The sequence below is a fragment of the Halichoerus grypus genome, chromosome 4 (assembly GCF_964656455.1).
Source record: "Halichoerus grypus chromosome 4, mHalGry1.hap1.1, whole genome shotgun sequence".
Lineage (NCBI taxonomy): Eukaryota > Metazoa > Chordata > Mammalia > Carnivora > Phocidae > Halichoerus > Halichoerus grypus.
The window spans coordinates 30,259,589-30,283,230 of record NC_135715.1 but is presented as its reverse complement, the minus strand read 5'-3'; the positions used below and the strand labels follow the sequence as shown (position 1 = coordinate 30,283,230).

The 23,642-nt window shown below is 44.1% G+C and overlaps 1 protein-coding gene across 3 annotated transcripts in view; it reads right to left on the bottom strand.

Moving 5' to 3' along the window:
* LOC118545292 (BTB/POZ domain-containing protein KCTD12) overlaps window positions 1-15,661 on the bottom strand; it is a 124,561-nt gene extending 108,900 nt beyond the window's left edge. For 2 of the 3 annotated variants that reach the window (XR_013446922.1, XM_078070239.1), the window contains exon 1: window positions 14,450-15,661. Coding sequence is in view for 2 of the 3 variants with exons in the window: in XM_078070239.1 (XP_077926365.1) it covers window positions 14,450-15,411 (962 nt within the window). In the remaining variant the exon portion in view is untranslated. Of the gene's footprint in view, window positions 1-9,358 lie in introns of those variants that run through there. The other variant, XM_036107426.2, reaches the window with a different exon arrangement.
* Between the last annotated feature and the right edge of the window lie 7,981 nt (window positions 15,662-23,642).

Sequence of the window (23,642 nt, the reverse complement as noted above, 5' to 3'; positions counted from 1 at the left end):
CTTCTTCACTTTAGCCCATCCCAAATCTGACAAGTCACGTAACCCTTTCCTCTTGGAACTCCGTAACATTCAATGCCTTGGTCCACATTTGAACAAAATGCCTTACCATCGCTATACCCTTGCCTACCTATGCATTCAGAATTATCACCGTGTAGGGCCAAATAACTCTTTGTTGTGGGAGCCCATCCTGTATATTAATAAGATGTTTAATAGTGTCCCTGGTCTCTGCTCACCAGATGCCAGGAGCACCCTTCCCCCAACTTGTGACAACTAAAAATGTCTCAAGACACGGCCCAATGATCCTGGGGAGGATGAAGAATTACCCCATCCCCACCCCACTGAGAACCACTGCTTGATCTGTATGTCTCATCTCCCAAACTACTTCAATCAAGTTGGTTCCTCTGTCATCTGGTATATATATTCTTCCCAGTATTAATTTTCACCCAAGTTTATAATCCATTATTCTGAAGCATAGTCTTCCTCCTGAGTTGACAACCTTCAGCTCTGATTCATTTCCCAAATGATACCAACCCCAAAGCACTAAGACAGATTCTCACATCCTCTGGTCATCCTTCACCCTCCTGTTGCAGATGACCATTGGGAAAATTCTGTGGAACATATCCCAGTATAGAGTTCCAATCCACGCAGTTATTCTGAAATCTCCTTAAAACCACTGTTGTGATTTTCCATTACATAGCTTTGTTGCATAAAGACTGGCCTTATGGGAGGCACCTGGGTGGCTCAGTAGGTTAAACATCTGACTTCAGCTTAGGTCATGATCTCAGGGTCCTGGGGTCCATCTGCGTCGGAGTCCCCAGCTCAGCGGGGAGTCTGGTTGTCTCTCTGCCCCTCCCCCTGCTCGTTCTCTTTCTCTCTCAAATAAATAAATAAATAATCTATTAAAAAAAAAAGATTGGCCTTATGTTTATAAGCCCTGCAAACACTAAATGAATTTATGTAACAATGAGAATGTTAACAGGATATAGACCAGGACCTTTCTTTTTTTCTTTTTTTTTTAGATCTTATTTTGAAGTAATCTCTACATCCAACATGGGGGTCAAACTTATAACCCTGAGATCAAGAGTTGCATGCTCTACCTACTGAGCCAGCCAGGCATCCCAGACCAGGACCTTTCTTAACATTAGAAATGCTAAGCTGATTCCTGACTCTAAACACCCTTACCGTCCTGAACAATTATTTATTCCTGCCTCTGACTTGTGGAATGGGAATTGTAATGTTCTTGCAAAGCCCTTTGAAATTCCAAATGGGGTGGAATTTCATTTCAATTCGAGTACCAACTCTTAATTATTTGAGCTAATGGAGAGGGACAAAGCACCAAAAATAGAATATTCATATAATACAAATTTAAGCTCATACTGACACAAACATGTATTCTCAAATTTTCAGAAATTAAAAGGTTACCCAAAGTTATTAGGCTGATCTTATTGCATGATTCAGAACTCTTCCAACTGAAGAACTGCAAATATGTATGAGCATTATGTTACTGGCATAAGACAACCAGAAGAGCAACTTTCCACGGTTCTTCACTGTAATTAGAGGTGATGTCAATGTCAATGTTGCTTTGGTAGCTTTACATAAGAATTTTTATTCTCTTCATAATTTTCTATTTTTTTATGTTATCTTCCTTAAACACATATTATTTTTATTGTGATAAAATACGCATACAGAAAATGTACCATTTAGCCGTATTTTTTAAAGATTTATTCATTTATTTGGGGGGGGTGTGCACAGGTGCAATGGAGGGAGGGGCAGAGGGAGAGAATCCCCAAGCTGACTCCCCGCTGAGTGCAGGGCCCCAGCAGCCCAACCCCACAACCCATGAGATCATGACCTGAGCAGAAACCAAGAGTCGAAGGCTCAACCAACCCAGCCACCAGGCGCACACCCCTCCCCCATTTCACCATTTCTAAATATCCAGTTCTGTGGCATTAACTGTATTCACATTGATGTGCAGCCATCACCACCACCCGTCTCCAGAACTTTTTTATCTTCTCCAACACCACAAATTTTAACAGATAGCCCCTCCCTTCTGTCTACTAATAATCTGCTAAATATCATTTCAAGTTAATTTCCGGTAGCTCTTATTGCAGTAAAGATAAGTCTACCTACAGGATTTATATGGGTTTATTAATTTGACGTTCCTATATCAAAAGAGAATTCTTGTCTTTTCATAGTTATGCTTCATACATTCCTGCTACCCAATGCCTGACTAACCCTGTCCTCTCACCATTTCCCCTCCAGGGGAAATTAATATGTGCAAGAGCTTCCGGCTGCTTCCAACAGTACATAGAGTACAGGGTGGTTGACTAGACAACTATGGTTTTGTATCTGCAAAATTAGAAAGTTATTTTTAACAAATATACTTCATTTTGTTTAAAAAATATTATGGACATTGCTTATAGGATACTAAAACAAAAGCATGCTCATTTGGGGTTTTTTGTTTGTTTTTCTTTTTAGGGGGTGTGTGTGGGTGTGTTTTAAGCCTTTGGCTTTTAGACTAAACCATTTTTGGTTTAACAGGTGCAAAGTGTTAATTACTAAGGAAGACAGAAGTTCCATTAAGCTTTATTAATAAAGTTTATTTTAGCTTCCCACAGCCCTAGCTTTATTAATAAAGTTTATTTTAGCTATACATCTCTTATAAAGGCTATGGCAACTTCTTTGGAACATAACATACTACCCAACTATCACAAAACTCCAAACTTTGGATTGAGGAAAACATTTCTACATTGGTTTTTATACTAGAACTGCAGATTCTCATTTTCTGAGAGACAAAGACTGAAGTGGATGGCACTGATAATCACTAAGCATGTCTCCAAGATCCCTGTCTTTCACAGAACCACTAACAATGATCCTCATGGCACTCTAACCCTCATTTTAAAACTCCATAAGGAAACTGTGTATCGCAATTAAAAAGGTGAGTTTCCCATAGTTTCTCACTACAGCGGGTGGCAATTTTAACTTCAACATTTTTAAAGAAATGACTTCCTTCTCTCTGCTCTTTCTTAGTTAATGATCATTTTTGTTTAATTTGCTGTAACTGAGTGAGAGTTAATACCGTGCTCTTAACCAGAAGTCAATGGCAGATTTATCACTTATGTCATAGAGTGGATCAAAGACAAATGTCAAAGGATTCAAGCCCCAAAGACTCTCTTCATCTGTTAGATCCAGAAACTAAAACAAAGCACTGATTTTCTTACTTATCCCCAAACTGACTCAAACCTAGAATTATCAACCTAGAATTAAACTGTATGATGATAATCACATGAAACTTGTTTTGAGAATTCTTCTAAGAATTCTTCTAATTCTTCTAAGAATTCTTCCTTCAGGAGAAGGAACCTCTACATTCCAGAGGAGAAATACCAACGATAAAGTTTCACTGTTATTTGTCATAGTTCGGGCTGCTGTAACAAAAATACCATAGACTGGGGGAACTTAAGAACAAACATTTACTTCTCACTTCTGGAGGCGGGGAAGTCCAAGATCAAGGCACTGGCAGATTTCGTGTCTGAAGAGAGGCCACTTTCTGGTTTATAGACAGCCAGCTTCCAGTTGTGTCCTCATATGGTGGAAAAGACAAGGCTGCTCTCTGGAGTCTCTTGTCTAAGGGCACCAATCCCATTCTTGAGGGTTCCACCCTCATGAACTATTCACCTCCCAGAGGCCCTACCTCCGAACACCATCACATCAGGGATCAGGATTTCAACATGCGAATTTTGGGGGGACGCAAACATCCAGTCCATAGCACTGTAGTTGTTTCTTACTTATATCTTAAAAGTAACCCTCCCAGATGGAGCAGGCAACACTTTGACCTAATAGCAGTAGCTCTGACATCAGCTCATGGAAAGTACTTAACACTTGGAACACACATGGTTCTGAGCAGAACTGTAAGGTCAGAGCATCATGGCACAGATCATTTATTGTTTTTAAGCTCTCGCAACTGTCGTTTTAAAAACCCACAACCCTTACTAGCAGAACATTTGGAACCGTATACTCCAGTGTTCCAGGGAGGTCAAATTTCTTTCCTACAACTCTTAAGGGGCACCTCTTGAAACTTTCCAGTTAAGATTTTCAAAACTTTGTAATAAATAATAGCCCTGGATGAAAGCCTATAACATGGTTCTCAGTGAACTTAACTTACATCATAAAATGGAAACATTGTCAAGATGTGGGGTTTTGGAGCACCTGCCACCTAATAACTATTCAGAGAAAATACCCACATTAGTTTAGGTCTTTTTGTAACCTTTGTGACTTTCAAATCATATAAAAGGGCAGTCATTTCTATTGATTTATTTATGAAACTACAGTTATAATTTCTCAAAAAATACATATGTATAAAGAGGGATTATTGATTCTTTTTTTTTAGGGATTATTGATTCTTAGTAGTGTTACCAAAAAAGAGTAAAGAGCAAATTTTAAGTTCATTCTTTTTCTCCCTAATACCTAAAAAAGGATGAATGAACATGAGCATTCATTCATTTATTCAACAAACTTTTATGGACGACCTATTATGGGCTAGGTACTGTGTTGAGCCCTGAAGTAAATATAAAGAAATAAATGTTCCCCTCATCCCCCATAAATGGGTAAATTAATGTCAAGGCTAAGTGAAGATTAAAACTACAGCATAAAGTAGAAGCAAGCAGCCCAAGTCACCAGGGAGCCTAAACTCCCGGTCAATGTCCTTCACATTCCTCTCGCTCGAAACTGTGTGGTTTCATTCAGTGCTTTTCGAAGACAGATAAAGCCCAAACAAGAAGATACTTCTACTGCCCTTTTCCTTCTAGATACAGAAATGAGAGCTTGTTCTAACCTTAGATTCTCTCCCTCACCCACTTGGAAAGTAGTAGAATGGAGAGAGGGAATGAATTAATGAGGAACAATTTGTAAATCACTTGGGAAATGTTGACTGTTATAAAACAAAGGGGAAGTCCAAATAACTAATTTTAGAATCTGTCATTACTGTGCTTCATCTTTTTTTTTTCTTGTTCTTATGCTCTAATTTTGCTTGGACTACAGTTTTGCACGTCAATGAATAAAAAGATAACATGCCCGGGCGCCTGGGTGGCTCAGTTGGTTGGGCGACTGCCTTCGGCTCAGGTCATGATCCTGGAGTCCCGGGATCGAGTCCCGCATCGGGCTCCCTGCTCGGCAGGGAGTCTGCTTCTCCCTCTGACTCTCCCCTCTCTCATGTGCTCTCTCTCTCTCATTCTCTCTCTCAAATAAATAAATAAAATCTTTAAAAAAAAAAAAAAAAAAAAAAAAAAAAGATAACATGCCCTCAGTCAGGTTGGAATGGTCATCGTTTCTCCATTACGACCAAGAGCAACAGTCTTTTTCTCTTTAGTCCTCTCCTCCTCCACCCATGTCAAGGCAAGTCCAGGGGAATGGGACCCCCACTTGATCCAGGAAGCCCCTTACCCCAAACCCCTTCGGGTCCTCTCCCCCCCCCCCCCCACCTCCCACACCACCTCCGGCTCCGCAATCCTGTGCTTCATCTTTTTCCCTTTGAAAAACAGGGGGGGAAATCATTCTTAGTAGCTATCAAGGGTATTTAAAAGAATTGTGGGGGAAAGGTAGTGTTCATAAAACTCTAGACATGCAAAGTGTATAAGGCCCCACAGTGCTAAGCTTTCCATGATTTCTGGTAGTGTCAGAAGTAAAGGCCCTTTACCTGGCCAGTCTACCGTTTCACTCTCCACTGTTGAAGGTAAAGGAAACATACCTGAAAGGAGATTGTTGTGTCTCAAATATATTAGGGACTCAGTGAATGACTATTGAAGCTGAAGGGATGAGTTGGTGTCTCAGAGTGCTTGATGTACTGTAACAGGTGCTCAATAAAGTGCCTACTAAATAATTAGGTATCTCAAAGACTCCATAAAATGTCTCTTAATTCTCAGATCTAGGGATTAACAGAAGAATTCCTCATTCAAACATGGTGCTCCCAATACATTGCAAGCAAATCTCATAGAAAACTGTGTGGCCTGAGAGGTTCAAAGAGAGGAGAAAGGTGAACAAAACTCTACCCACCCTCGCAGCTGGGTGCTCTGCCATGTGGCTTAATGTACATAAACTTGACCCCATACACAGCTGCCTAACTGGCTTCCAACTCCCTAGGCCCATCAAACCATCCCCCACGGAGCTCCCAGTGGTCTTTGAAAAAGTGGCATTATTTTTTATTATTTCACACCTTGCTTAAAATTCTTAAAATTCTTGAGTAAACACTAACATCTCTATCTTTTAACGGTCTATGAGGGTCACCCTGATCTGGCTCTTACTACCACTCCAGCTTTTTTGTTGGTTGGCTGGTCGTTTTTTTTGGAGGCGCGGAGGGCTTTTTTTTCCCCCATGAGGTTCTGGTTTTCGCTGTGTTCAGGTCTTAGAAGCAACCCCCCTTCTCTCCTTTACCTTTAAGCCTCCGTGCTGGCACCTCCTCCTCCAGGAAGCCTAAGGCTGAGTCAGGTATCCCCCTATCTTTCCCCAGCCATTACTCAGACTATCCTAGCCCTGCACCTCCAAGTTATTTTGTTATTCTTTGGCTCCCTTCTAATGCTCAGTGCTCACTCATTCTGGCCCATTACTCACAGACTGGCACAGTCTAGCACATAGTGGGTGCTCAAGAGACTTTGAATAAATGAATGAATGCTGGACGACTGTGCGTGAGAAAAAGTTGCAGCAGCCAAGTTAAGAATTAATGGCCTAAAGTGGCCCCTGAGTGCCTCCTTTCTACCTCGCCCCACAGGCCACTCTTAAGGGGGCTGTGATTGGAACAGAGGTGCATTCTGGCCCCAAAGGGACATTGACCTTGAAACTTATGTGAACAGAATAGAGCTGAGAACTTAAGAGGTTAACATCTGGGGCGCCTGGGTGGCTCAGATGGTTAAGCATCTCTTCCACCTTCCTCTCAGGTGGAATCTCCAGGTCCTGGGATTGAGCTCAGTGGGGAGTCAGCTTCTCCCTCTGCCCCTCCCCTGTTTGTTCTCTCTCTCTCTCTCTCTCTCCCTCCCTCCCTCTCCCTCGGTCTCTCTCTCTCAAATGAATAAATAAAATCTTAAAAAAAAAAAAAGAGGTTAACATTTTCTCTCAACTATTCATCAAGAAACAAGCCCAGCATATACCTGCAGAAATTCTCAACCCCACCACCAAGTTGTTAATGACAGAGGAGGGTGAACTGTCCCTAAGATTTTACAAGTTCAAAATATCTTTTTTTTTTTTTTAAGTTCAGACTATCTTTAATGTTTTGGGTTCTCTCTTTGAAGTTCTTGTAAAGTTATCATTTTTTCCATAAAATAAAACAGATTTTTTGTAAATTACCTGCCAGTTAAATGACTTAATTTCCCAACTCAAATATACACATCTGTTAGTCCAACTGATATTCCAGAAAGAGCCCCATATCTATTCTATAGCTTCCCATCCTTTTCCAACTCCCCCCCAGAGAAAACATTATGACATGATGGCTCCTCTTTCTATATTATATCCCTAAAAACCAAGTGTCAGCCATAATTCATGGGGGAGGAAAAAAACCCTAGACTAAAAATGGAATAAAGATAACCTTCAGAAATAGAAAAATGGGGGGCCTGGGAGGGAGGACTTGTCCTCAGTGTGAAGGCCACATAAAACTTCATACTTGTAGATCCAATGATTCTAGAGTTACTCCATCTACCACCACCCCCATTCCCTTGAGAGCTCCCAATGAATCCTAGCATTTCCGTAGCCACTACAGAAGAAAACAGTGACTACAGGTGATTTCTCTCTTGGCATCACTTCATACAAAAAAGAGTCATAAAGGGGGGCCTGGATGGCTCAGTCGTTAAGTGTCTGCCTTCAGCTTGGGTCATGATCCCAGGGTCCTGGGATTGAGCCCCGCATTGGGCTCCCTGCTCGGCGGGAAGCCTGCTTCTTCCTCTCCCTCTCCCTCTCCCACTCCCCTTACTTGTGTTCCCTCTCTCGCTGTCTCTCTCTCTTTCTGTCAAATAAATAAAATAAAATCCTTAAAAAAAAACAAAAAAGAGTCATATATTTGCACATATGTGAAAAGATATTCAATACAGCACTCTTTGGAGTAGAAACAAAAAAACTGAAAACTTAAATGCCCATCAAGAAAGGACTGGTGAAATCAATGACACCACATGCAGACAGTCACCCATCACGCGCAGTATCCCATAGCTATCAAGTAGAGTGAGGTCGATCCTTGCTACACGTTCACCCATGCACTGCAAGAGCTCCAGAATGTGTGGTTCAAAGAAGAAAGCAGGGCACAGGACAGGTGTAATTCCTACTGAATCGAAAAAAGGGAGGAATATATATATTTATTATATATAGGATGACTCTGTAAAAATATACCAATGGTTCCCCTGGGGGGGGGGAACCCCTCCAGGGGTTACTGGAGGAGGGAGATTGACTTGTTATTATACACAAAAATTATATTGCTTAAATTTTTCACATAAACTTTTCAAAAAACCAAATTGTTTATATGTGTATTTGCACATAAACACACACACTTTCAAAACAAAAGCTATCTAGAGGAAGTACAGGCAAAAGCAAAGAGGAAGGGCGAAGCCTGGCTCACTCTGCAAGCGCACTCCTGGCTTCCGGTACCACTGCCCTCGCCTTGGCTGGTTTCTCAGTCCGGAAGGCACTGTGCTCTTTCAAGAAGAGCGTCACCAATGTTGGAGGGGATGCAGGAAAGAGACCCTAAGATAAAAATGCAGATCTTCTCCCAACATTCTTTGGAAATTTATCTTCATGAATTATACTTTTAATTAAGGCATGTCTGAAAGTTTCTTTTTCCCTATGAACTTTTTTTTTGAGAGAGACAGAGAGAGAGCAAGTGTGAGCCAGGAAGGAGCAGCGGGAGAGAGAGAGGGAGAGAATCTTAAGCAGGCTCCATGCCTAGCACAGAGCCCGACACAGGGCTCGATCTCAGGACCCAGAGATCATGACCTGAGCTGAAATCGGGAGTCAGACGCTTACCCAACTAGCCACCCAGGCGCCCCGCCTCCTCCACAAACTTTAAAAGGCATCTCTACCTTCATTCCCCATGTTCAAAACAATTTGCATATGCTGCTAAGACTGAGGTCAAAGAAAATGTGAAGGACTCTTCCTCCACATTGAGTACCAATCCACCTTGACAATAGGCATTCTTGGCAAGAAACTCCAGGGGAAAAGCCCGTTCACTCCTAGCCAAGCGGTCCAATTACACAGGGAGGAGTCCTTCTGATGGCGTAATGCTCATCATCAGCCCCACAACAACCTGGGAAGCATTCATTCCCAGTCCTTAACCCCTTAAATGAAATCAGATCAGTGTTCAAGCCAATCCATACCCAGGAGCCAAAAGGAATAAGTAAAGGAGTGAATGTTTTATTCTCTAGTGTTTAATAGAATACATAACAAGTCACATAATCAATGATTCATTACTTCACACACAGGGAGGAAAACAGTATCCAGTAGGTCTATTATACAACTGGTTGTGAACAGGGAGAACGAAAATCTCTAGAGCATTTAGATGGTTGAAGAAATTCTCACTTAAAGTTTGGGCTCGTCTGAATTGTCTTTTTTAAAATATAGAGGGATTTTTTTTCTTGGCTTTCTGTTTCATTAGAAAAGTCTGATAATCGTTATGATTTTTTTTCCTTGCCCTTCTATTTTGAGAAAATGGCTCAGTGATACGTATCACTTAGCATATAACGTTTTTAATAATTGCATAATCCCAGAGAGCTCTGTGGAAATCTTAGATTGTTTGGCAGATAAGAGTTTTTCAGATGTAGGGAAAAAATTTAAATAACATATAATTAACATCACAATGGATGTCTTAAACTTTTGTCATTAAATGTCACTAATGATGGGTGAGTGGTCACAAACGAATTATCATCATTTGTATTCAATAATAATGGCAAAATTCACTTGCCTATAAAGTCACAAAGACAGTTGTATAATAGTTTACATTACAATTAATGTTCACATACCTCAAAATACATGTAAAATACAAAAAACTTGGCCTGTGGGGAAAAAAAACACAAAATATATAAGGTGACAAGGATTCTTGATCAACTATTCATCATCCTACCACACAAGATTAAACTCTAATGTAAATAGTCTGCTTGGATTTCTTCCATCTCAGTTTCAAGGTCCCCAGTAGAGAATCTAAATCTTCAAATTCAAAGATCTTTAAGATTTTTATTGTCCAAAATTGTGACAAAGAAAAGTTAACTTCAACATAACTTGTTTCTGGCTCTAGGAAACCTTGCATCAGGTCCTATAGCCACTGAAAACCCAAGAGTATTTTATTTATTCTCAAAAGAAAGACTTATGTCATCTAAGAAAACTAATTCAGTTTTTAAATGAGTTATCATAAGGAAAAAACAAAAGAAATTCCAAAGGATTTACTCTGCTAAGTTTACAATAAAAAATATTCCTTTACTATTTTAGAAATTTAAGTCAGTTGAGTAAAGCACTTATGATTGAGACTATAAAAGAAATTCTTACAGAATTCAACCCCTCCAGTCAATACTTTTCTAAAATCTTGCACCATAATTTAGCATTTTTCATGTGGAGTACAAAATGTTTTGAATATTAGATTAGAATTTACCATAATTTAAAAAGTAAAAAATTACCAAAGCTTCACCTTACATGGCTTCAATGTAATAACACTCCATGGAAAATTCCAATAAAAATTGGAATATGTTATGAGCATTGCCAGTCGCCCATTTTTGTCTGAGAATTCAGATTATGCATTTCCTCAGAGAAGCAACAGGCCCCATATATGGATCTGGTTTGAAAGAGAAGACAATTTTGGCTAGTATTACAAATTTTCACTTTGCTATCAATGCCAAAAAAAAACAAAAAAAAAACAAAAACAAAAAACCACCACCACCACCACCACAAAAAAAAAAGAAACACAAGAATAAAAACAGTACTGAAAGGGAAAAAAAATTTCTAAGTCTCACACCTCCAAGGAATATTTTCCACAACGTACAATTTGAAAAATCAATCTGACTATGGTTCATGGTCTACATGTATTAAAAAACAGGCGACTTATCCAATACCTGGTGCAAAAGCACTGAACGTGGTGCCTGTGTTTTTAACCACCACTGTCAACAATTCTTTTTTTTTTTTTTAATGAAATTTGTTAAATCTCATGTCACTCCCTTGTACTTATGAACCAAATAGTCATTAAAGCCATGGTAAATGCACGCCACACTGGGTCAGCTTCCTGCAGTCATAATTATCTGAATCATTTATAACATTCTCCCAGGTTATTTGAATGGTATCTTTGGAGGGCTTACTCGTATGACCCTCGATATCCCATCCAAGCTCAGAGGTGACCACCGACACTCCAGCCCACTTTGTAGATTACCAAGGGTCCTTCTGTGGCCCACGGCACACGGAAGAGAGGGAACCCCAAAGCGCCCATGCTAAGTCACCTCACCACAGTTATAGGATCCACCCAGCGTAGAATGAGTTTCCTACCCAGCCTTTACTTTGGGCTAGAAGTAGAATATTTTCATTTTTCGACAGCCAACCTTAGAGGGGACAGTCATCCCTAGGAAAAGAAGTCAGTTTACGGTCTCTAACCATTTATATTCCCAGTCTTTGACATAATGAAAGGGGTAGGGGAGCACTGCAGGGCAGCCAGGGTGTGTGGGGAAGTAAGATCCATACGCCCAAAGAAGTGGAATAGCTCAACTCAAAGTTTTACGAGATAAAATTCATTAAGACTTGAGTGGCACAAACAAAACTTCAGCAGTTTCCCATGACTCCCGGAGTTGTGCAGGTTGAACAGGGAAAATCAGAATCCCAGAGTCTTGCCATCTGTCAGTGGATTTGATCTGTCCTAAAATGTTCTCAAGTATGTGCTTTCTGTCGCACAATCTAACAGAACACCATACAGTGTGGAGAAATCTCTGTGGCACTCTTCTGTCCGGAAAGCGACTTTGCTAATTATTTCAGGCTTGGAACAGAGATAAGCTCTGTTGCATCACCTACTCTGAGAACACACCCAACATATAAGCAAACCCAACTTCCTGGATTTCTGCTTCCATTTCCCTTACAATTACAGTCTTCATACATAAAGCTAACTTTACCTTTCTAAAAATTTAACTCCAATGAAAAGACTTCAAATCTTTCTGTTTACCAATTGAAAAAAAAAAAGAATTAGTGGGTTAAAAATACAGGTACCTCGATCTTAAGTGGACAGTTAACGGACACATTATTAGTACATAACTAACAGCCAGGAAAAAAGTATGGAGCAAACTCAGTTTTAAAATTATGTATTTTTTCCTAACCCGGTGTCCCCAGAGACAAAGATCTAAGAAACTCATGAAAACATGTTGCTTTAGTATATACACCATCTGATGCACGTTACTGGGGGTAAATATAGGAAATCTTTTAGCATTAGTAAATGAATTAAAAAACTAAAGGATTCGTGTAAAATGTTTATATATGGTATGTACAGATTGGATCACATGAGTCTAAGAATAAAACTGTTCCAATTCTTAGTATCTGTTATGGACATAGTCAGGTACAGTACAAGATTCATTTTTAAAAAGAAGAAAAAATAGCACTAATTTGAACACTGAAAACGACTCTTACAAAATCTTTAAAAACATACTTCAGAGAAACTGCTGAAACTAATGAAAAAGGAAAGGCTTCTCCGTCATCACAGAATATCCAAAGGAGCCACACAGCATGAAAGACAAGGATTGACTTCCCTTCACCTAAGGTGTAGACAGGATATGCAGTGGGAATTTATTCCGTGTAGAGTAAAGGTATAAGGCAACCAGGTCTCCTTCTGTTTCTCTTGCATTTACCTAAAACACTATTTTATTGCTCAGCCCACTTGTAAGTACTTTTTCGCCTTAAAAACATGTCATTGTACAGCTACCTACAGATGGGCAGCCCCTGGTGCTTCTATGGCTCTGCAGCTGTCACCCAAAAAGATTCCACCTTCATTTCAAACCATCTGCAGGAAAGAAATGGCATTTTCAGGATTTCGGGGTTTGCCCAGAAGTCAACATTGGCTGGGTTTGAAGAAAATACGGATTTTTAAGAAGAAGAGATCTTAAGTTTAACCAAAATCAGACAGATTTTGCTCGTTAATAGATCTTAAAATCAGGATTTATAATCAACAAGAAAATAAAGTTTAAAAAAAAACGAAACTAAAGTTCAAAAACTACTGGGTAACTCTTTGGTTAGGTTATGTAAGTATCAGCAACTTCTAAGTTTAGGACTCAAAACAGTTAGTTCATTAAACTGCCAGATAAGAGTGGATCTGTTATTAATCTTTATAAAATGCTTTGCACGTTTGTGTGCACTATTTTTTAAATGTGCGTGTACTCGAACGGATGGCACAAACTTCCACCTTTCAAATAATAAATGAATGTGTCTGCTCCTCCCTTCCCACCCCTTCACCCCTCCTTCCTCCCTCCCCATCCCACCCCCCCAAGTCTTACAAGCTAAAGTCCTACTGCCATTCACTGCAAGAATACGGGCTTTCTTAATACCCACGGCGTGCATTACTACTACCCAGCTCCGTTTACAGTCACGGCCGGGTGACTTCCCGCAGTGCTTGGTGACCTGGGCTGTCTGGCCCTTGCCGGCGTCAGCACTCTTGCTCCCTCCCGCCAGGAAGGGCGGCCATGTCGACCAGTCGAACTAAGCGCATCGCGCGCTGGAGCCAAGGAGAAAGGATGCCTCCTAACGCAGGAGAGTGACTTTCTACAAGTTTAAGCCACAGGCGAAGACCTTTCATTGTGCACGGAAGAGATACGATCCTTCATTGTGCCAGCACTAGATTCTTTTCCTACTTCTACCTATAACTTGTCAAAACTTTATTCATTTTGTAGTCACTGACCTGCCTCCACGGGATCCTAATTCCAGGTCCAGAGTCTTCCATCCAGCCCTCTAAAACTCTACCTTTAAAGAGGGCCAAAAGGTTACGTAATGACCTTTTAAAACACTAACTATTCCCAGTGTTCTCAATTCTGATCTCTTAAGCCGCTAATGAGTCAAAAGGGCTTGGGATTTCAATCTTCTACACACTGGACAGGGTCCAATCAGGTTCTGAACAATTCTGCCATCCCCAGGTACTTGGTGACTTTGTGGCCACACTGCCCCCATTAGATCCAGACTGAAGGACAATCCAGGGGAGGGGTGGTTTGAGTCAGGGGGCAGAGGAAGCACTGGAGGGGGCTCTCTCGGTTAGCGGGGTCCAAAGAAGACGAAGAAGCCGAGAGGATTTGCGGCTGCGGGTTCTCAAGTGTGAGGGGGGTGAGTGGGCCTGGCCCAGCTACTAAAGGTGGGAGACAGGGGAATGGAAAGGCGTGGGATAGGAGGGGAGATCTATAATCCTCTCCTCGGCAGGAAGGAGGGGGGATGGGAGAGCTGGAGCCGCGAGGGGGTCTGGGGAGCTCACTCCCTGCAGAAGACGTACTCCGTGTAGCTGGTCCAGATCTTGTCCTCGCTCTGGTCGGTGCTGCTGGCGAAGGCGCAGGTGCCCGTGGAACTGCACGCCACCATGTGGAAGCCCGACTCGGACAGCTTGTCGAAGGCCTGCTCCAGGAAGTTGAACTTGAGGTAATAGCGCGAAGTGTAGCGCTCGGGAGGCCGGTCCGGGTCCCGGCTCTCATTCAGGGTGTCGCCGAACACCTCCTTGGCCAGCGACGTCTTGCCGCACACGGTGATGCGTGCCACTCGCCGGAACTTGGCGTCCGCCTGCGCGTCCCGCCCGATAGTGTAGGAGCCGCGGTAGCCGATGGTGATGTAGCCCGAGCGCCGGCTGCCGTCCAACGACTGGGACGGCGTGAGCAGCGGGCCCGCCGCACCCCCGGACGGGCTGCGGCTAGCCAGCTCCAGCGTGGGCGACGGCGCCCCGGCCGACGAGCCCTCTTGCTGCTCGGGCTCCGCGTAGCCGAGCGGCAGCAGCTCGTCGCCCAGCGAGCCCTCCTTCTGCACCCCGCGCCGCGAGTGCGGCGGCGGCGGCCCGGGGCCGGGCTGCTGGGGCGCCCCGAGGCGGCGCACGAGCTCGGGCAGCTCGAAGTACTCGGCCTCGCGCTGCAGCCGGCTGCGCTCGGGGAAATAGTCGGGCAGCACGAGCTGCAAGTCCCGCAGGTAATCCAGGATGTAGCGGAAGAGGAAGCCGTCTCGGTCCAGAAAGAAGCGGCCTTTGCTGTCCCGGGCCAGCTCCTGCGGCTGCTGCTGCGTGAACATGCGCCAGAGCAGCGAGTCGGGCACCGACACCACCGTGCAGCGCCGGGTCACATACACCTGCCCCCCCACGTTCAGCTCCACGATATCGGGGAAGAGCGGCGGCTCCGCCGAGGAGGACGACGAGCCGCTGCCACCCCCGCCGCCGCCCCCGTTGGGTAATCCACGTGTGCTGTCCGCCAGAGCCATGGCAAAGAGGTGGCCGGTCTGGGGTGGTGGCAGGGAGCGGGGCCGCGCGCCGAAGCCGCCGCCGCCTTTCCCGGACGCTGGCTCAGCCCTGCGCTCCGGCCGCCGCCGCCGCGAGCCGCGCAGAGTCCCCGAGAACCCCGGTGCGCTCGGCCCGCCTCACCCGCGCGCTCCAGGCGAGTGCCGGGTCTCGGCCGGCGCGCGGCTTAAGTAGAGCCGCCCGCTCCGGCGCCGCGGCGCGCTGGAGGCGGGGGCGGCTGCGGAGCGGCGGAGCCTTGCTCCCCCGGGCGGGCGGGCGGGGGAGGGGGGGGACGGCGGAGCGGGGAATCGATTTGCATCCTAAACGCTGACGCCGCGCCCGGCTGCTGGCTCCACCCCGGCTCGCGCGCGTCGGGGGCGACCCGACTCCCCAGTCGCCCCACCTCCACCTCGCCGGGCCCGCGCTCGAACCCTTCCCGCTCCCGCCCAACTTTCTTCCCCTCCAAGGTGGACAGAGCCTGGGACGGGCCGCTTCGGAAGACGAGCTTCCTTCGGAGGGGCTGTCACGGCGCCCTCTCCCCTCCTAACCCCGCCTGGAAGGAGGACGTAAACTTTTCGGTTCCCCCTGCCCGGGCAGCAGAAAAGTGCGCGGCCGCCTCGGCCCGGTCGCCTCCGGAACTGGCCGCTTTAAACACTGGGGTTGTGGCGCTGCCCTGGTCGGTTGTGGTGTTGCTGAAAGTCCTCAAGAGCCGCCAACAATCTGGAGGGAGGAAGGGGCCGCCCCAGTCCGGAGGCGACCAGATACTGTTGACGTTAACGAGTAGCCTCGAAAAAGCCCGAGAAACAAAAAACTCACCTCACTCTTCAGCCGTACAACTGTCACCGATAGTTGCTTTTCTGGGTGAAGAGGCAAACTCATTGGTTGAGAGACCTCAGGGTAGGAGGAAATGAGCTGCAGTGGCCACGGGAGAACTTGGGTGCGCTCAAGGAGTGACTCGGTGGCGCGTTCCCCTGAGGGTGGAGGCCAGCCTGCCGGGCGAGTAGGGAGGCCGAAGTAACCGCTCCGCCTCCCGGGCCCTTTCAGCCTTCTCTGAATCTCGCCGCAAAACAAGGTTTTGCGGATCTAACGTAATTTGGAAAAACCACCTTTCAGCCCCTTCGTGTTTCTCCTCCCAGAGGTCCTGGTGCGCCTGCTCTCTCGTGCACCGCGGTCCTTCCAGGCCGTCCTCTGTCTCAGGGCCTTTGTACTTGGGAAGGCCCTCTCTAGATCCCACCTGTGCTGGAACTCCTCCGTCCACATTTGCATTCACGGGGCACGCGGCAGCCCGGAGCACTCCTTCTCCCGCACCGCCCCAAGCCTTCCCTGGCTTCCCAGGCCGAGGAGCCCTCTGGATTGCTCCCTCCACGTGCCAGCCTAACCAGGCCCAACACATTCTGAAATTTCATATTTGTGGTGATTATCTGACCCTGACTTCGGAAAGTAAAACATAGCGCTACTGAGCACTACAGAACGAGGACAGAAGAGAGGGCGGTGAAGGATGTTAAGAAATCACCGCGTCAATGACTACGTGTTGTGCACCTCCATTTGCCAGCGCCAGATCGTGAAGAATGCAAGGTTGAATCGGATCCAAAGCGCTTTCCGTGTAGCCCAGTAGGCAAAGGGTCAGAAGTCTGAGCAGTTGTCAGATCAGTTTGAAGTACAGACCATCAGTCAGGATAAATCAGGGGAGATCTTTGTTCTCGGTAATAATGTTTACCCTTGTTGTAACTACCCAATGAGCTTTACAGTCTTCTCATGGGTGTCATTTTTACTTTGAAATGTTTATGTCTGCTGAAACAATTATCTCATTCATGTCAGAGTGCTGAAATATGATCAAGCCCCAAACCAGCTCACTTAATTGCAAGTACAGACTTTGATACTGAATATATTTGACCGCTCTTGTTTTGGTTGTTCTTTGGGATAAATAATAGGTGACACAAAAAGTTCCAAGTTCCAATGTTGAATTTCTAGATGGTTTTGCTACTATTTGGCATATCAGTGTCACAAGACTGACAAAACCAGTCTCTTTTCTATAAACCCCAGAAAAGCCTTCTTTCTGTACATATTTTTATATCATTACTTTGTTCATTGTACCAGCAGATCCTTTCAGTTCTGCCTTTAAAATACTTCCAGACTATTAACAAGTTCTTCCCATCCCTCGCCCACCACCTGGGACCAAGCCACCCATCATCTCTTACCTGGATTATTGCATTATTGTCTGCTAACTGCATCCCCCTTTGTCCCCTACAATATTTTATCACCAGAGCAAAAGGAGGAATCCTATTATAACCTAAATCAGATCATGTCTCTGTGCTCAAAGCCTCCCAGTGGCTTCCCATTTCACAAAAGAATAAAAAACAAACTCCTTTCATTGGCCTACAAGACTCGACAGGATTGGAGCTGCCCCCCTAGCACCTCTCCACCCTTCTGCTGCCACTCACCCAGCAGTTTGCTGGCTTTAGCCACTTTCGCCTCCCCACTGTTTGCTCAGGACCTTTGCACTTCCTATCCCCTTTGCTTAAAGGCTTACCCTCCCCCACCTTATCTTCCTCACCTTCTTCAGGTGCCTCCCTCCTCACCTTCTTCAAATTTCTTGCAGCAAGACCTTGATCACTTTATTTAATATAGCACAGCCCCACCCAAGCAGCTTCCCCTTCTGTTTTTTGTTTCCCTGCATTAGAATGCAAACTCCCAAGAGTTCAGGGAGTTTGCTTGATTCATTAGCACATCCCCAGTGCCTAGAATAGGAGTGGCATATAATAGGCATATTCAATAAGTATCTGTTGCTCACTTGCTCATTTGACCAATATACATTAAGTGCCTTCTACTGTGTTCCAGGCAATGTGTTAAAAAATCATCTCTGCCTTCTTGGAGCTTACAGTGTTGTAAGGAAGAGAGATAATAAGTATAGAGATGGGTAAGTCCACTTTAGGGAGAGATAAATGCCATGAAGTAAATAGAATTGTGAAATGAGATAGAGGGACTGAGAGTGGAGATACTACTTTGTATAGACTGGCCGGGAGGACCTCTCCATGAAAGTGACATTTGAGCTGAATGACAAGAAAGAGAGAACCATGGGAAGTCCTGGAGGAAGAGCATTCCAGGCAGAGGGCAAAGCAAGTCAAGGGCATCTAGGTAAGGAATGAGCTTGGTACATTTCACAGTATAAGTTTATCTGTGGTTATCATCTGCTTGTATCTTGTGAAACTTCAAAGTACCCTTGAAGAGATCAGTATAAGCTCAAATGTGAGAGATACCGCATGCCTGCACACAGCAGCGTACTACCGTCAGTCTCTGCCAGCTGACATAACCTGTTCGTCCACCACAAGCTAGTCCTACTGCAGGAAGCCATTGGTATTTCCTTATAGAAGTCTAGGTTGTGCATGAAGGGCATAATAATGAATGACACAGGTGATCTGAGACTGGAGAAATACTTTTTTGGCCAATTTGGTATGTTCTATTTCTTGTCTGTTGGTTAGTATCGTGAAATTCAAGAGGAAGTGTAATTGGGGAACTTTAGTGCTGGGACTTAAGGGCCTGCGTGTTTATAAGCGAAGGGAGGACCATAACTCTGGCTTGCGTATGTTAAATATACTTAAGGTAAGGGAGGAGTTGGGAAATCGCCAGCTCTGTGTCTAGTCTCAATCCAGTTTCTGGTGACGGGTAGATGGATGGTCATTGTTCCTTTGCAAGTGACTCTTTGGACTTTCCTAAATAAGAGACAGTGCTTTGTCCTTTTGTCCTAAAGTGTTAAGGTATGGGAAATATCTCTGACCTACATTCTCGTCTGATTTGTATCTCCCCCCCACCTACCACGTTCTCTTCCAGTCAACTTCCCACCCCACTGTGCCCCCCATGCACTTGGCAAATATTCTGCACACTAAAGATTTGAGCAAAGAAATGAGGATGGTTATGAGAAATATAAAGTTAAAAGGGGAGGAAGAGCTGGGTGAAATGAAGTGAGCGCCTCGGAGGACTGAATGAATTTAACATAAACGATCAGTAAGCTGTAAAACACCATTCAAATGTCAGAACCCCGATTTTCCACCGCCTGTCAGAGTGCCTGACAAGCCTTCGCAATAAATCCTGACGGAGTAAATGAATGGCAAAAACACTGAAATGAATGCTCTGAGGAAAGGGGAGAAGACACAGAATCAGAAATTACCCCAAACAAATGTTTCATTCATTTATCATCCTCCCAATGTGTGTGAATCCCTTCTGTACGCAGCCTTTAAAATTCATTGACTTGTTGCTTTCAGAAAAAGAAAAGAATTGGATGCTGAACTTGAAGTAAAGCAGGGAATAAAAGAATCTTAATAAAGATTCAGTAAAATATACGCCAATATCTAATCCTTAAAAAAGAGAGAGAAAATGTTAAATGAGGGACATGGCCAAAGTCTAGGACATGGCCTAGAAAATGAAGGAAATCCCAACATTACTATGATGTGACTTTTATAGTTAATAGAACCAAACACAGGAAAAAAAGTTAATAATGTTGGAAATTTTTTAATTTTTAATTTCCATATCCTTATAAACAGTGTCTGAGACTTTTCCCAGAAACAAGTAATAATATAACAGCCGGCTCCATATAGCCCTCACTATGTGCTGACCCTGTTAGAGCCATCCAGGCATTAGCACATTGCATCTATGAGGCTAGTACTATAACTACCCAATTTTTAGAAGATCATATGAGCAAATGAGTGGTGGAGCTGGGATCTGAACCGAGGCAATCTATCTTCAGAATTGATGCTTTTTTTTTTTTAAGATTTTATTTATCCATTTGAGAAAGAGAATGAGAGAGAGAGCATGAGAGGGGGAGGGTCAGAGGGAGAAGCAGACTCCCCACTGAGCAGGGAGCCCCAAAGCAGGACTCGATTCCGGGACTCCAGGATCATGACCTGAGCCGAAGGCACATGCTTAACCAACTGAGCCACCCAGGTGCCCCAGAATTGATGCTTTTAAATGCTGTCTTTTCTAGCTTCTCACTTCTACAAGAGCTTTACACATATGAAGGAAATCGGTTCTATTATTTTCCCCCCTTTACTGATGAGGTACCCAAGGCAAAGAGAGGTTAGGTAACTTGACCAACATAATGCAGCTGTTTATCCCTGCCACGGGCAGAAATGGTGCTCTAGTGTCCCTGTACTTGTGAGCTCCTGGACTGGTGACCGAAAACTCAAAATAGCTGCTGTGAAAGAACTAGGATTAGGAAAGAGTGAAGTCCTTGGCTCTCACTTCTGCCTTCTATGGATAGCATAGTCTTGCCTCCAGGAGGCATCTCCAAGGACATATTTGAGCCCACAGACAGAATAGACCCACTATTGTCCTACTCTTCGCCCAACCCAGTCCTACACGTGATAAATAAGATTTCATTCCTGGCCTTCTAAAATACCATAAAGGTTTGCAAAGCACCAGCTCCTTAGTATGTTTACTCCGATCTCATTACTCTAGACAAGGATAAAGTGAGTTGGTGAAAAGTGCTGAGATCCAGGCTCCCACATTCCAAAGCAAGCAGTATCCACTGGTCTTTGGGGCTTGTGAAATTGAACAAATGGATTCTACTGGTGGCTTTACATATCAAGCTGAGCACAGAAGTAACTGGACCTCACACACACGGGTGATTCTGGGATTTCTCACCAAGGCTAATTATTAACATCACTGGTGTTTCCTAAGAACTTGAAGGCCTTGGTTTCAAACTGTGGGACTTCACCCGGAGGTTAACGATGAATGAGTTACCACATTCTATTCCAGTGCCCCACTGTTTTGAGGGCTTTTGTATTGTCAGCTTCACCTGATTATCACCACCGTGTCGGCAAGTGTCATTCAACAGTGTCCCAAATGCGGAAGGACGCTCAGAAAGGTTAGATGACTTCCACTGCCCCTCACGCAGCAACAGAAGGCAAATGATGCCTCTCAGGGAGCTGGATGCAGGGCAGGGATGCCGACAGAGGCTTCATGCGTGACTCGGCATTCAGTGCTCTTCCAGCTTTTCAGCAGCCCTGTCAAATCTACTCAATTTCATGCTCCACATGAGGATTGTCATTCAAAATAATCACCTTGGAGACTATATGCTTATTTGGGAAATGTCAGAATCACTCACCATTTTTGGCATATCTGTTAGGAATTTTCTTCAGAGCCAGTTTACACAAGAACATCATTGCGTTACTGTATACGTATGCCAAAATGGGGGTCGATCTCTTTACAAGGCTATAAAGCAAGGCACCTCACTGCAGGACAGACCCACGTGTCTGAGAATAAATTAGGACAAAACCAGTTTTCACGAGCGTGAATCCAAGGTGACGATTATCAGGTATTCACCTTTTGACACTGGGCTTTAAGGATCTCATCCCCGGAGTTCTCTATATGCTGAATAGTATTGAGGTTAGGTTTTGCAGAAAGAAGAAGGGCTGATTCAACCACAGAGATTTTAATATGTGGTTCCAGAAAGTCTGCATTTTTCACTGTGAGGTTTGGACAAGAAGCCAAGCCACTGGCTAGACTGTAATGGGCAACTTCTTATATAATTGTAAGATCATTTGTTTGATATAATTAAGTGAGGGGAGGGACCTTTCCCTAATTTGCTTTCCAGTTACTGCGGAAATATGCATGATATTTCACAGTAAGGAAATGGCCTCAAACTCTGCTAAACTTTAAATTGATATTGCCCATTATGATTTATGTTTAGAAAATAAGTTTCTTTTCCTCAAGTATATGAAAAATCATACACTTTGGAGTTGGATGAACCTGTACGCTTCTCCTGGCTTTGTTATTTAAAATGTAAGATTTGGGGCAAAATTATTTAAATATTGTGAACTTCAGCTCTTTATCTTAAAATAGAGCAAAAATGCCGACTCTTGTGAGATTAAATATGATAGAAAGCACTGCATTTCACAGTGTCGGGCACATAATGGGCACATCATAAACCTCAGTTGCTGCTGCCACCTTCCTGTTCTGTCTCCATCCCGCTTCTATACTCCCAACAGTTCCTGGCTAAATGTGCTCACCTTGAGAGTTTTATTACTTTGTCTCTTGGCTGACCTCTCTAGTAGTATCAGTAGTGTCTAAAATGGGCAAGGTAGAGCGTCTGGGTGGCTCAGTTGGTTAAGCAACTGCCTTCGGCTCAGGTCATGATCCTGGAGTCCTGGGATCGAGTCCCACATCGGGCTCCCTGTTCAGCAGGGAGTCTCCTTCTCCCTCTGACCCTCCTCCCCTCGTGCTCTCTCTCTCAAATAAATAAATAAAATCTTTAAAAAATAAAAAATAAAAAAATAAAAATAAAAATAAATAAAATGGGCAAGGTAAATGGCATTTCATCTGCTGTTCCCTCTTCTTCCCAGAAGTCAGTCATTTCCAACATAAATTTGCTCTCTGGTTCAAGGATTTAGTCAAAATCTAGACAGTTTAGAAGTTTCAGTTTCAGGGCTTGTCATCCTAGACTTTGCAACTCAGGTGAACAATTAATCAAATAGCTTAGTTTTATTCTGAACTAGAAGTTCAGCCATGGCAACACCCGGGAGGCAGAGTCGAGGTAGCGGTGGGCAGAGGTAAGGTGGCAGAAAGGGGGTCTAAGGAAACTCCAGGTGTCCTGAAAATCCAAAGACGGTGACTTCCTCTCTGTGCCCAACCCAGGAGCCTAAGCCCGGAAGTGATGAAGAACCAGGCCTAAAGAGGGCAGGGCAGCAAGAGTACCAATTCAGATGGCACCTATGGTGTTTCCCCGCAGCGCCCATGGTACGGCGGACCCACAAGAGGCAAAACACGTGTGTACCCTGTAAAGGAAACAGAAGTTTTACATCGATTGTAGCAGACATTACTGGAAGAGATATCAACAATGTAACAGAAGTTACATTGCATTCTTTACATTGCATTCAACATCCCTTTAAATATTTATAAAGTGCCTACTATGTGCCTGATCTTGTTGGAAGCCACAGTAGCTCCAGAGGTCAATGGCCCGTGAGAATCTGCACAATATCAGAATGACTGGCCACCAGGGGGGCCGTTGGGAGTTTCATGTGTCACACAGGAACATTATAGGGAGGGAAGACACCTTCCTGTGTCAGTCAGGGTGCTCCAAAAGAAAAGAACCAATAGGATGGATATCTAGATCTATGTATCTATATCTAAATATCTGTCATTCGAAAGATAAAGAAAACGATTGATTTTAATGAATTAGCTCACATGATTATGAGGGCTGGTAAGCCCAAAATTTTTGTAG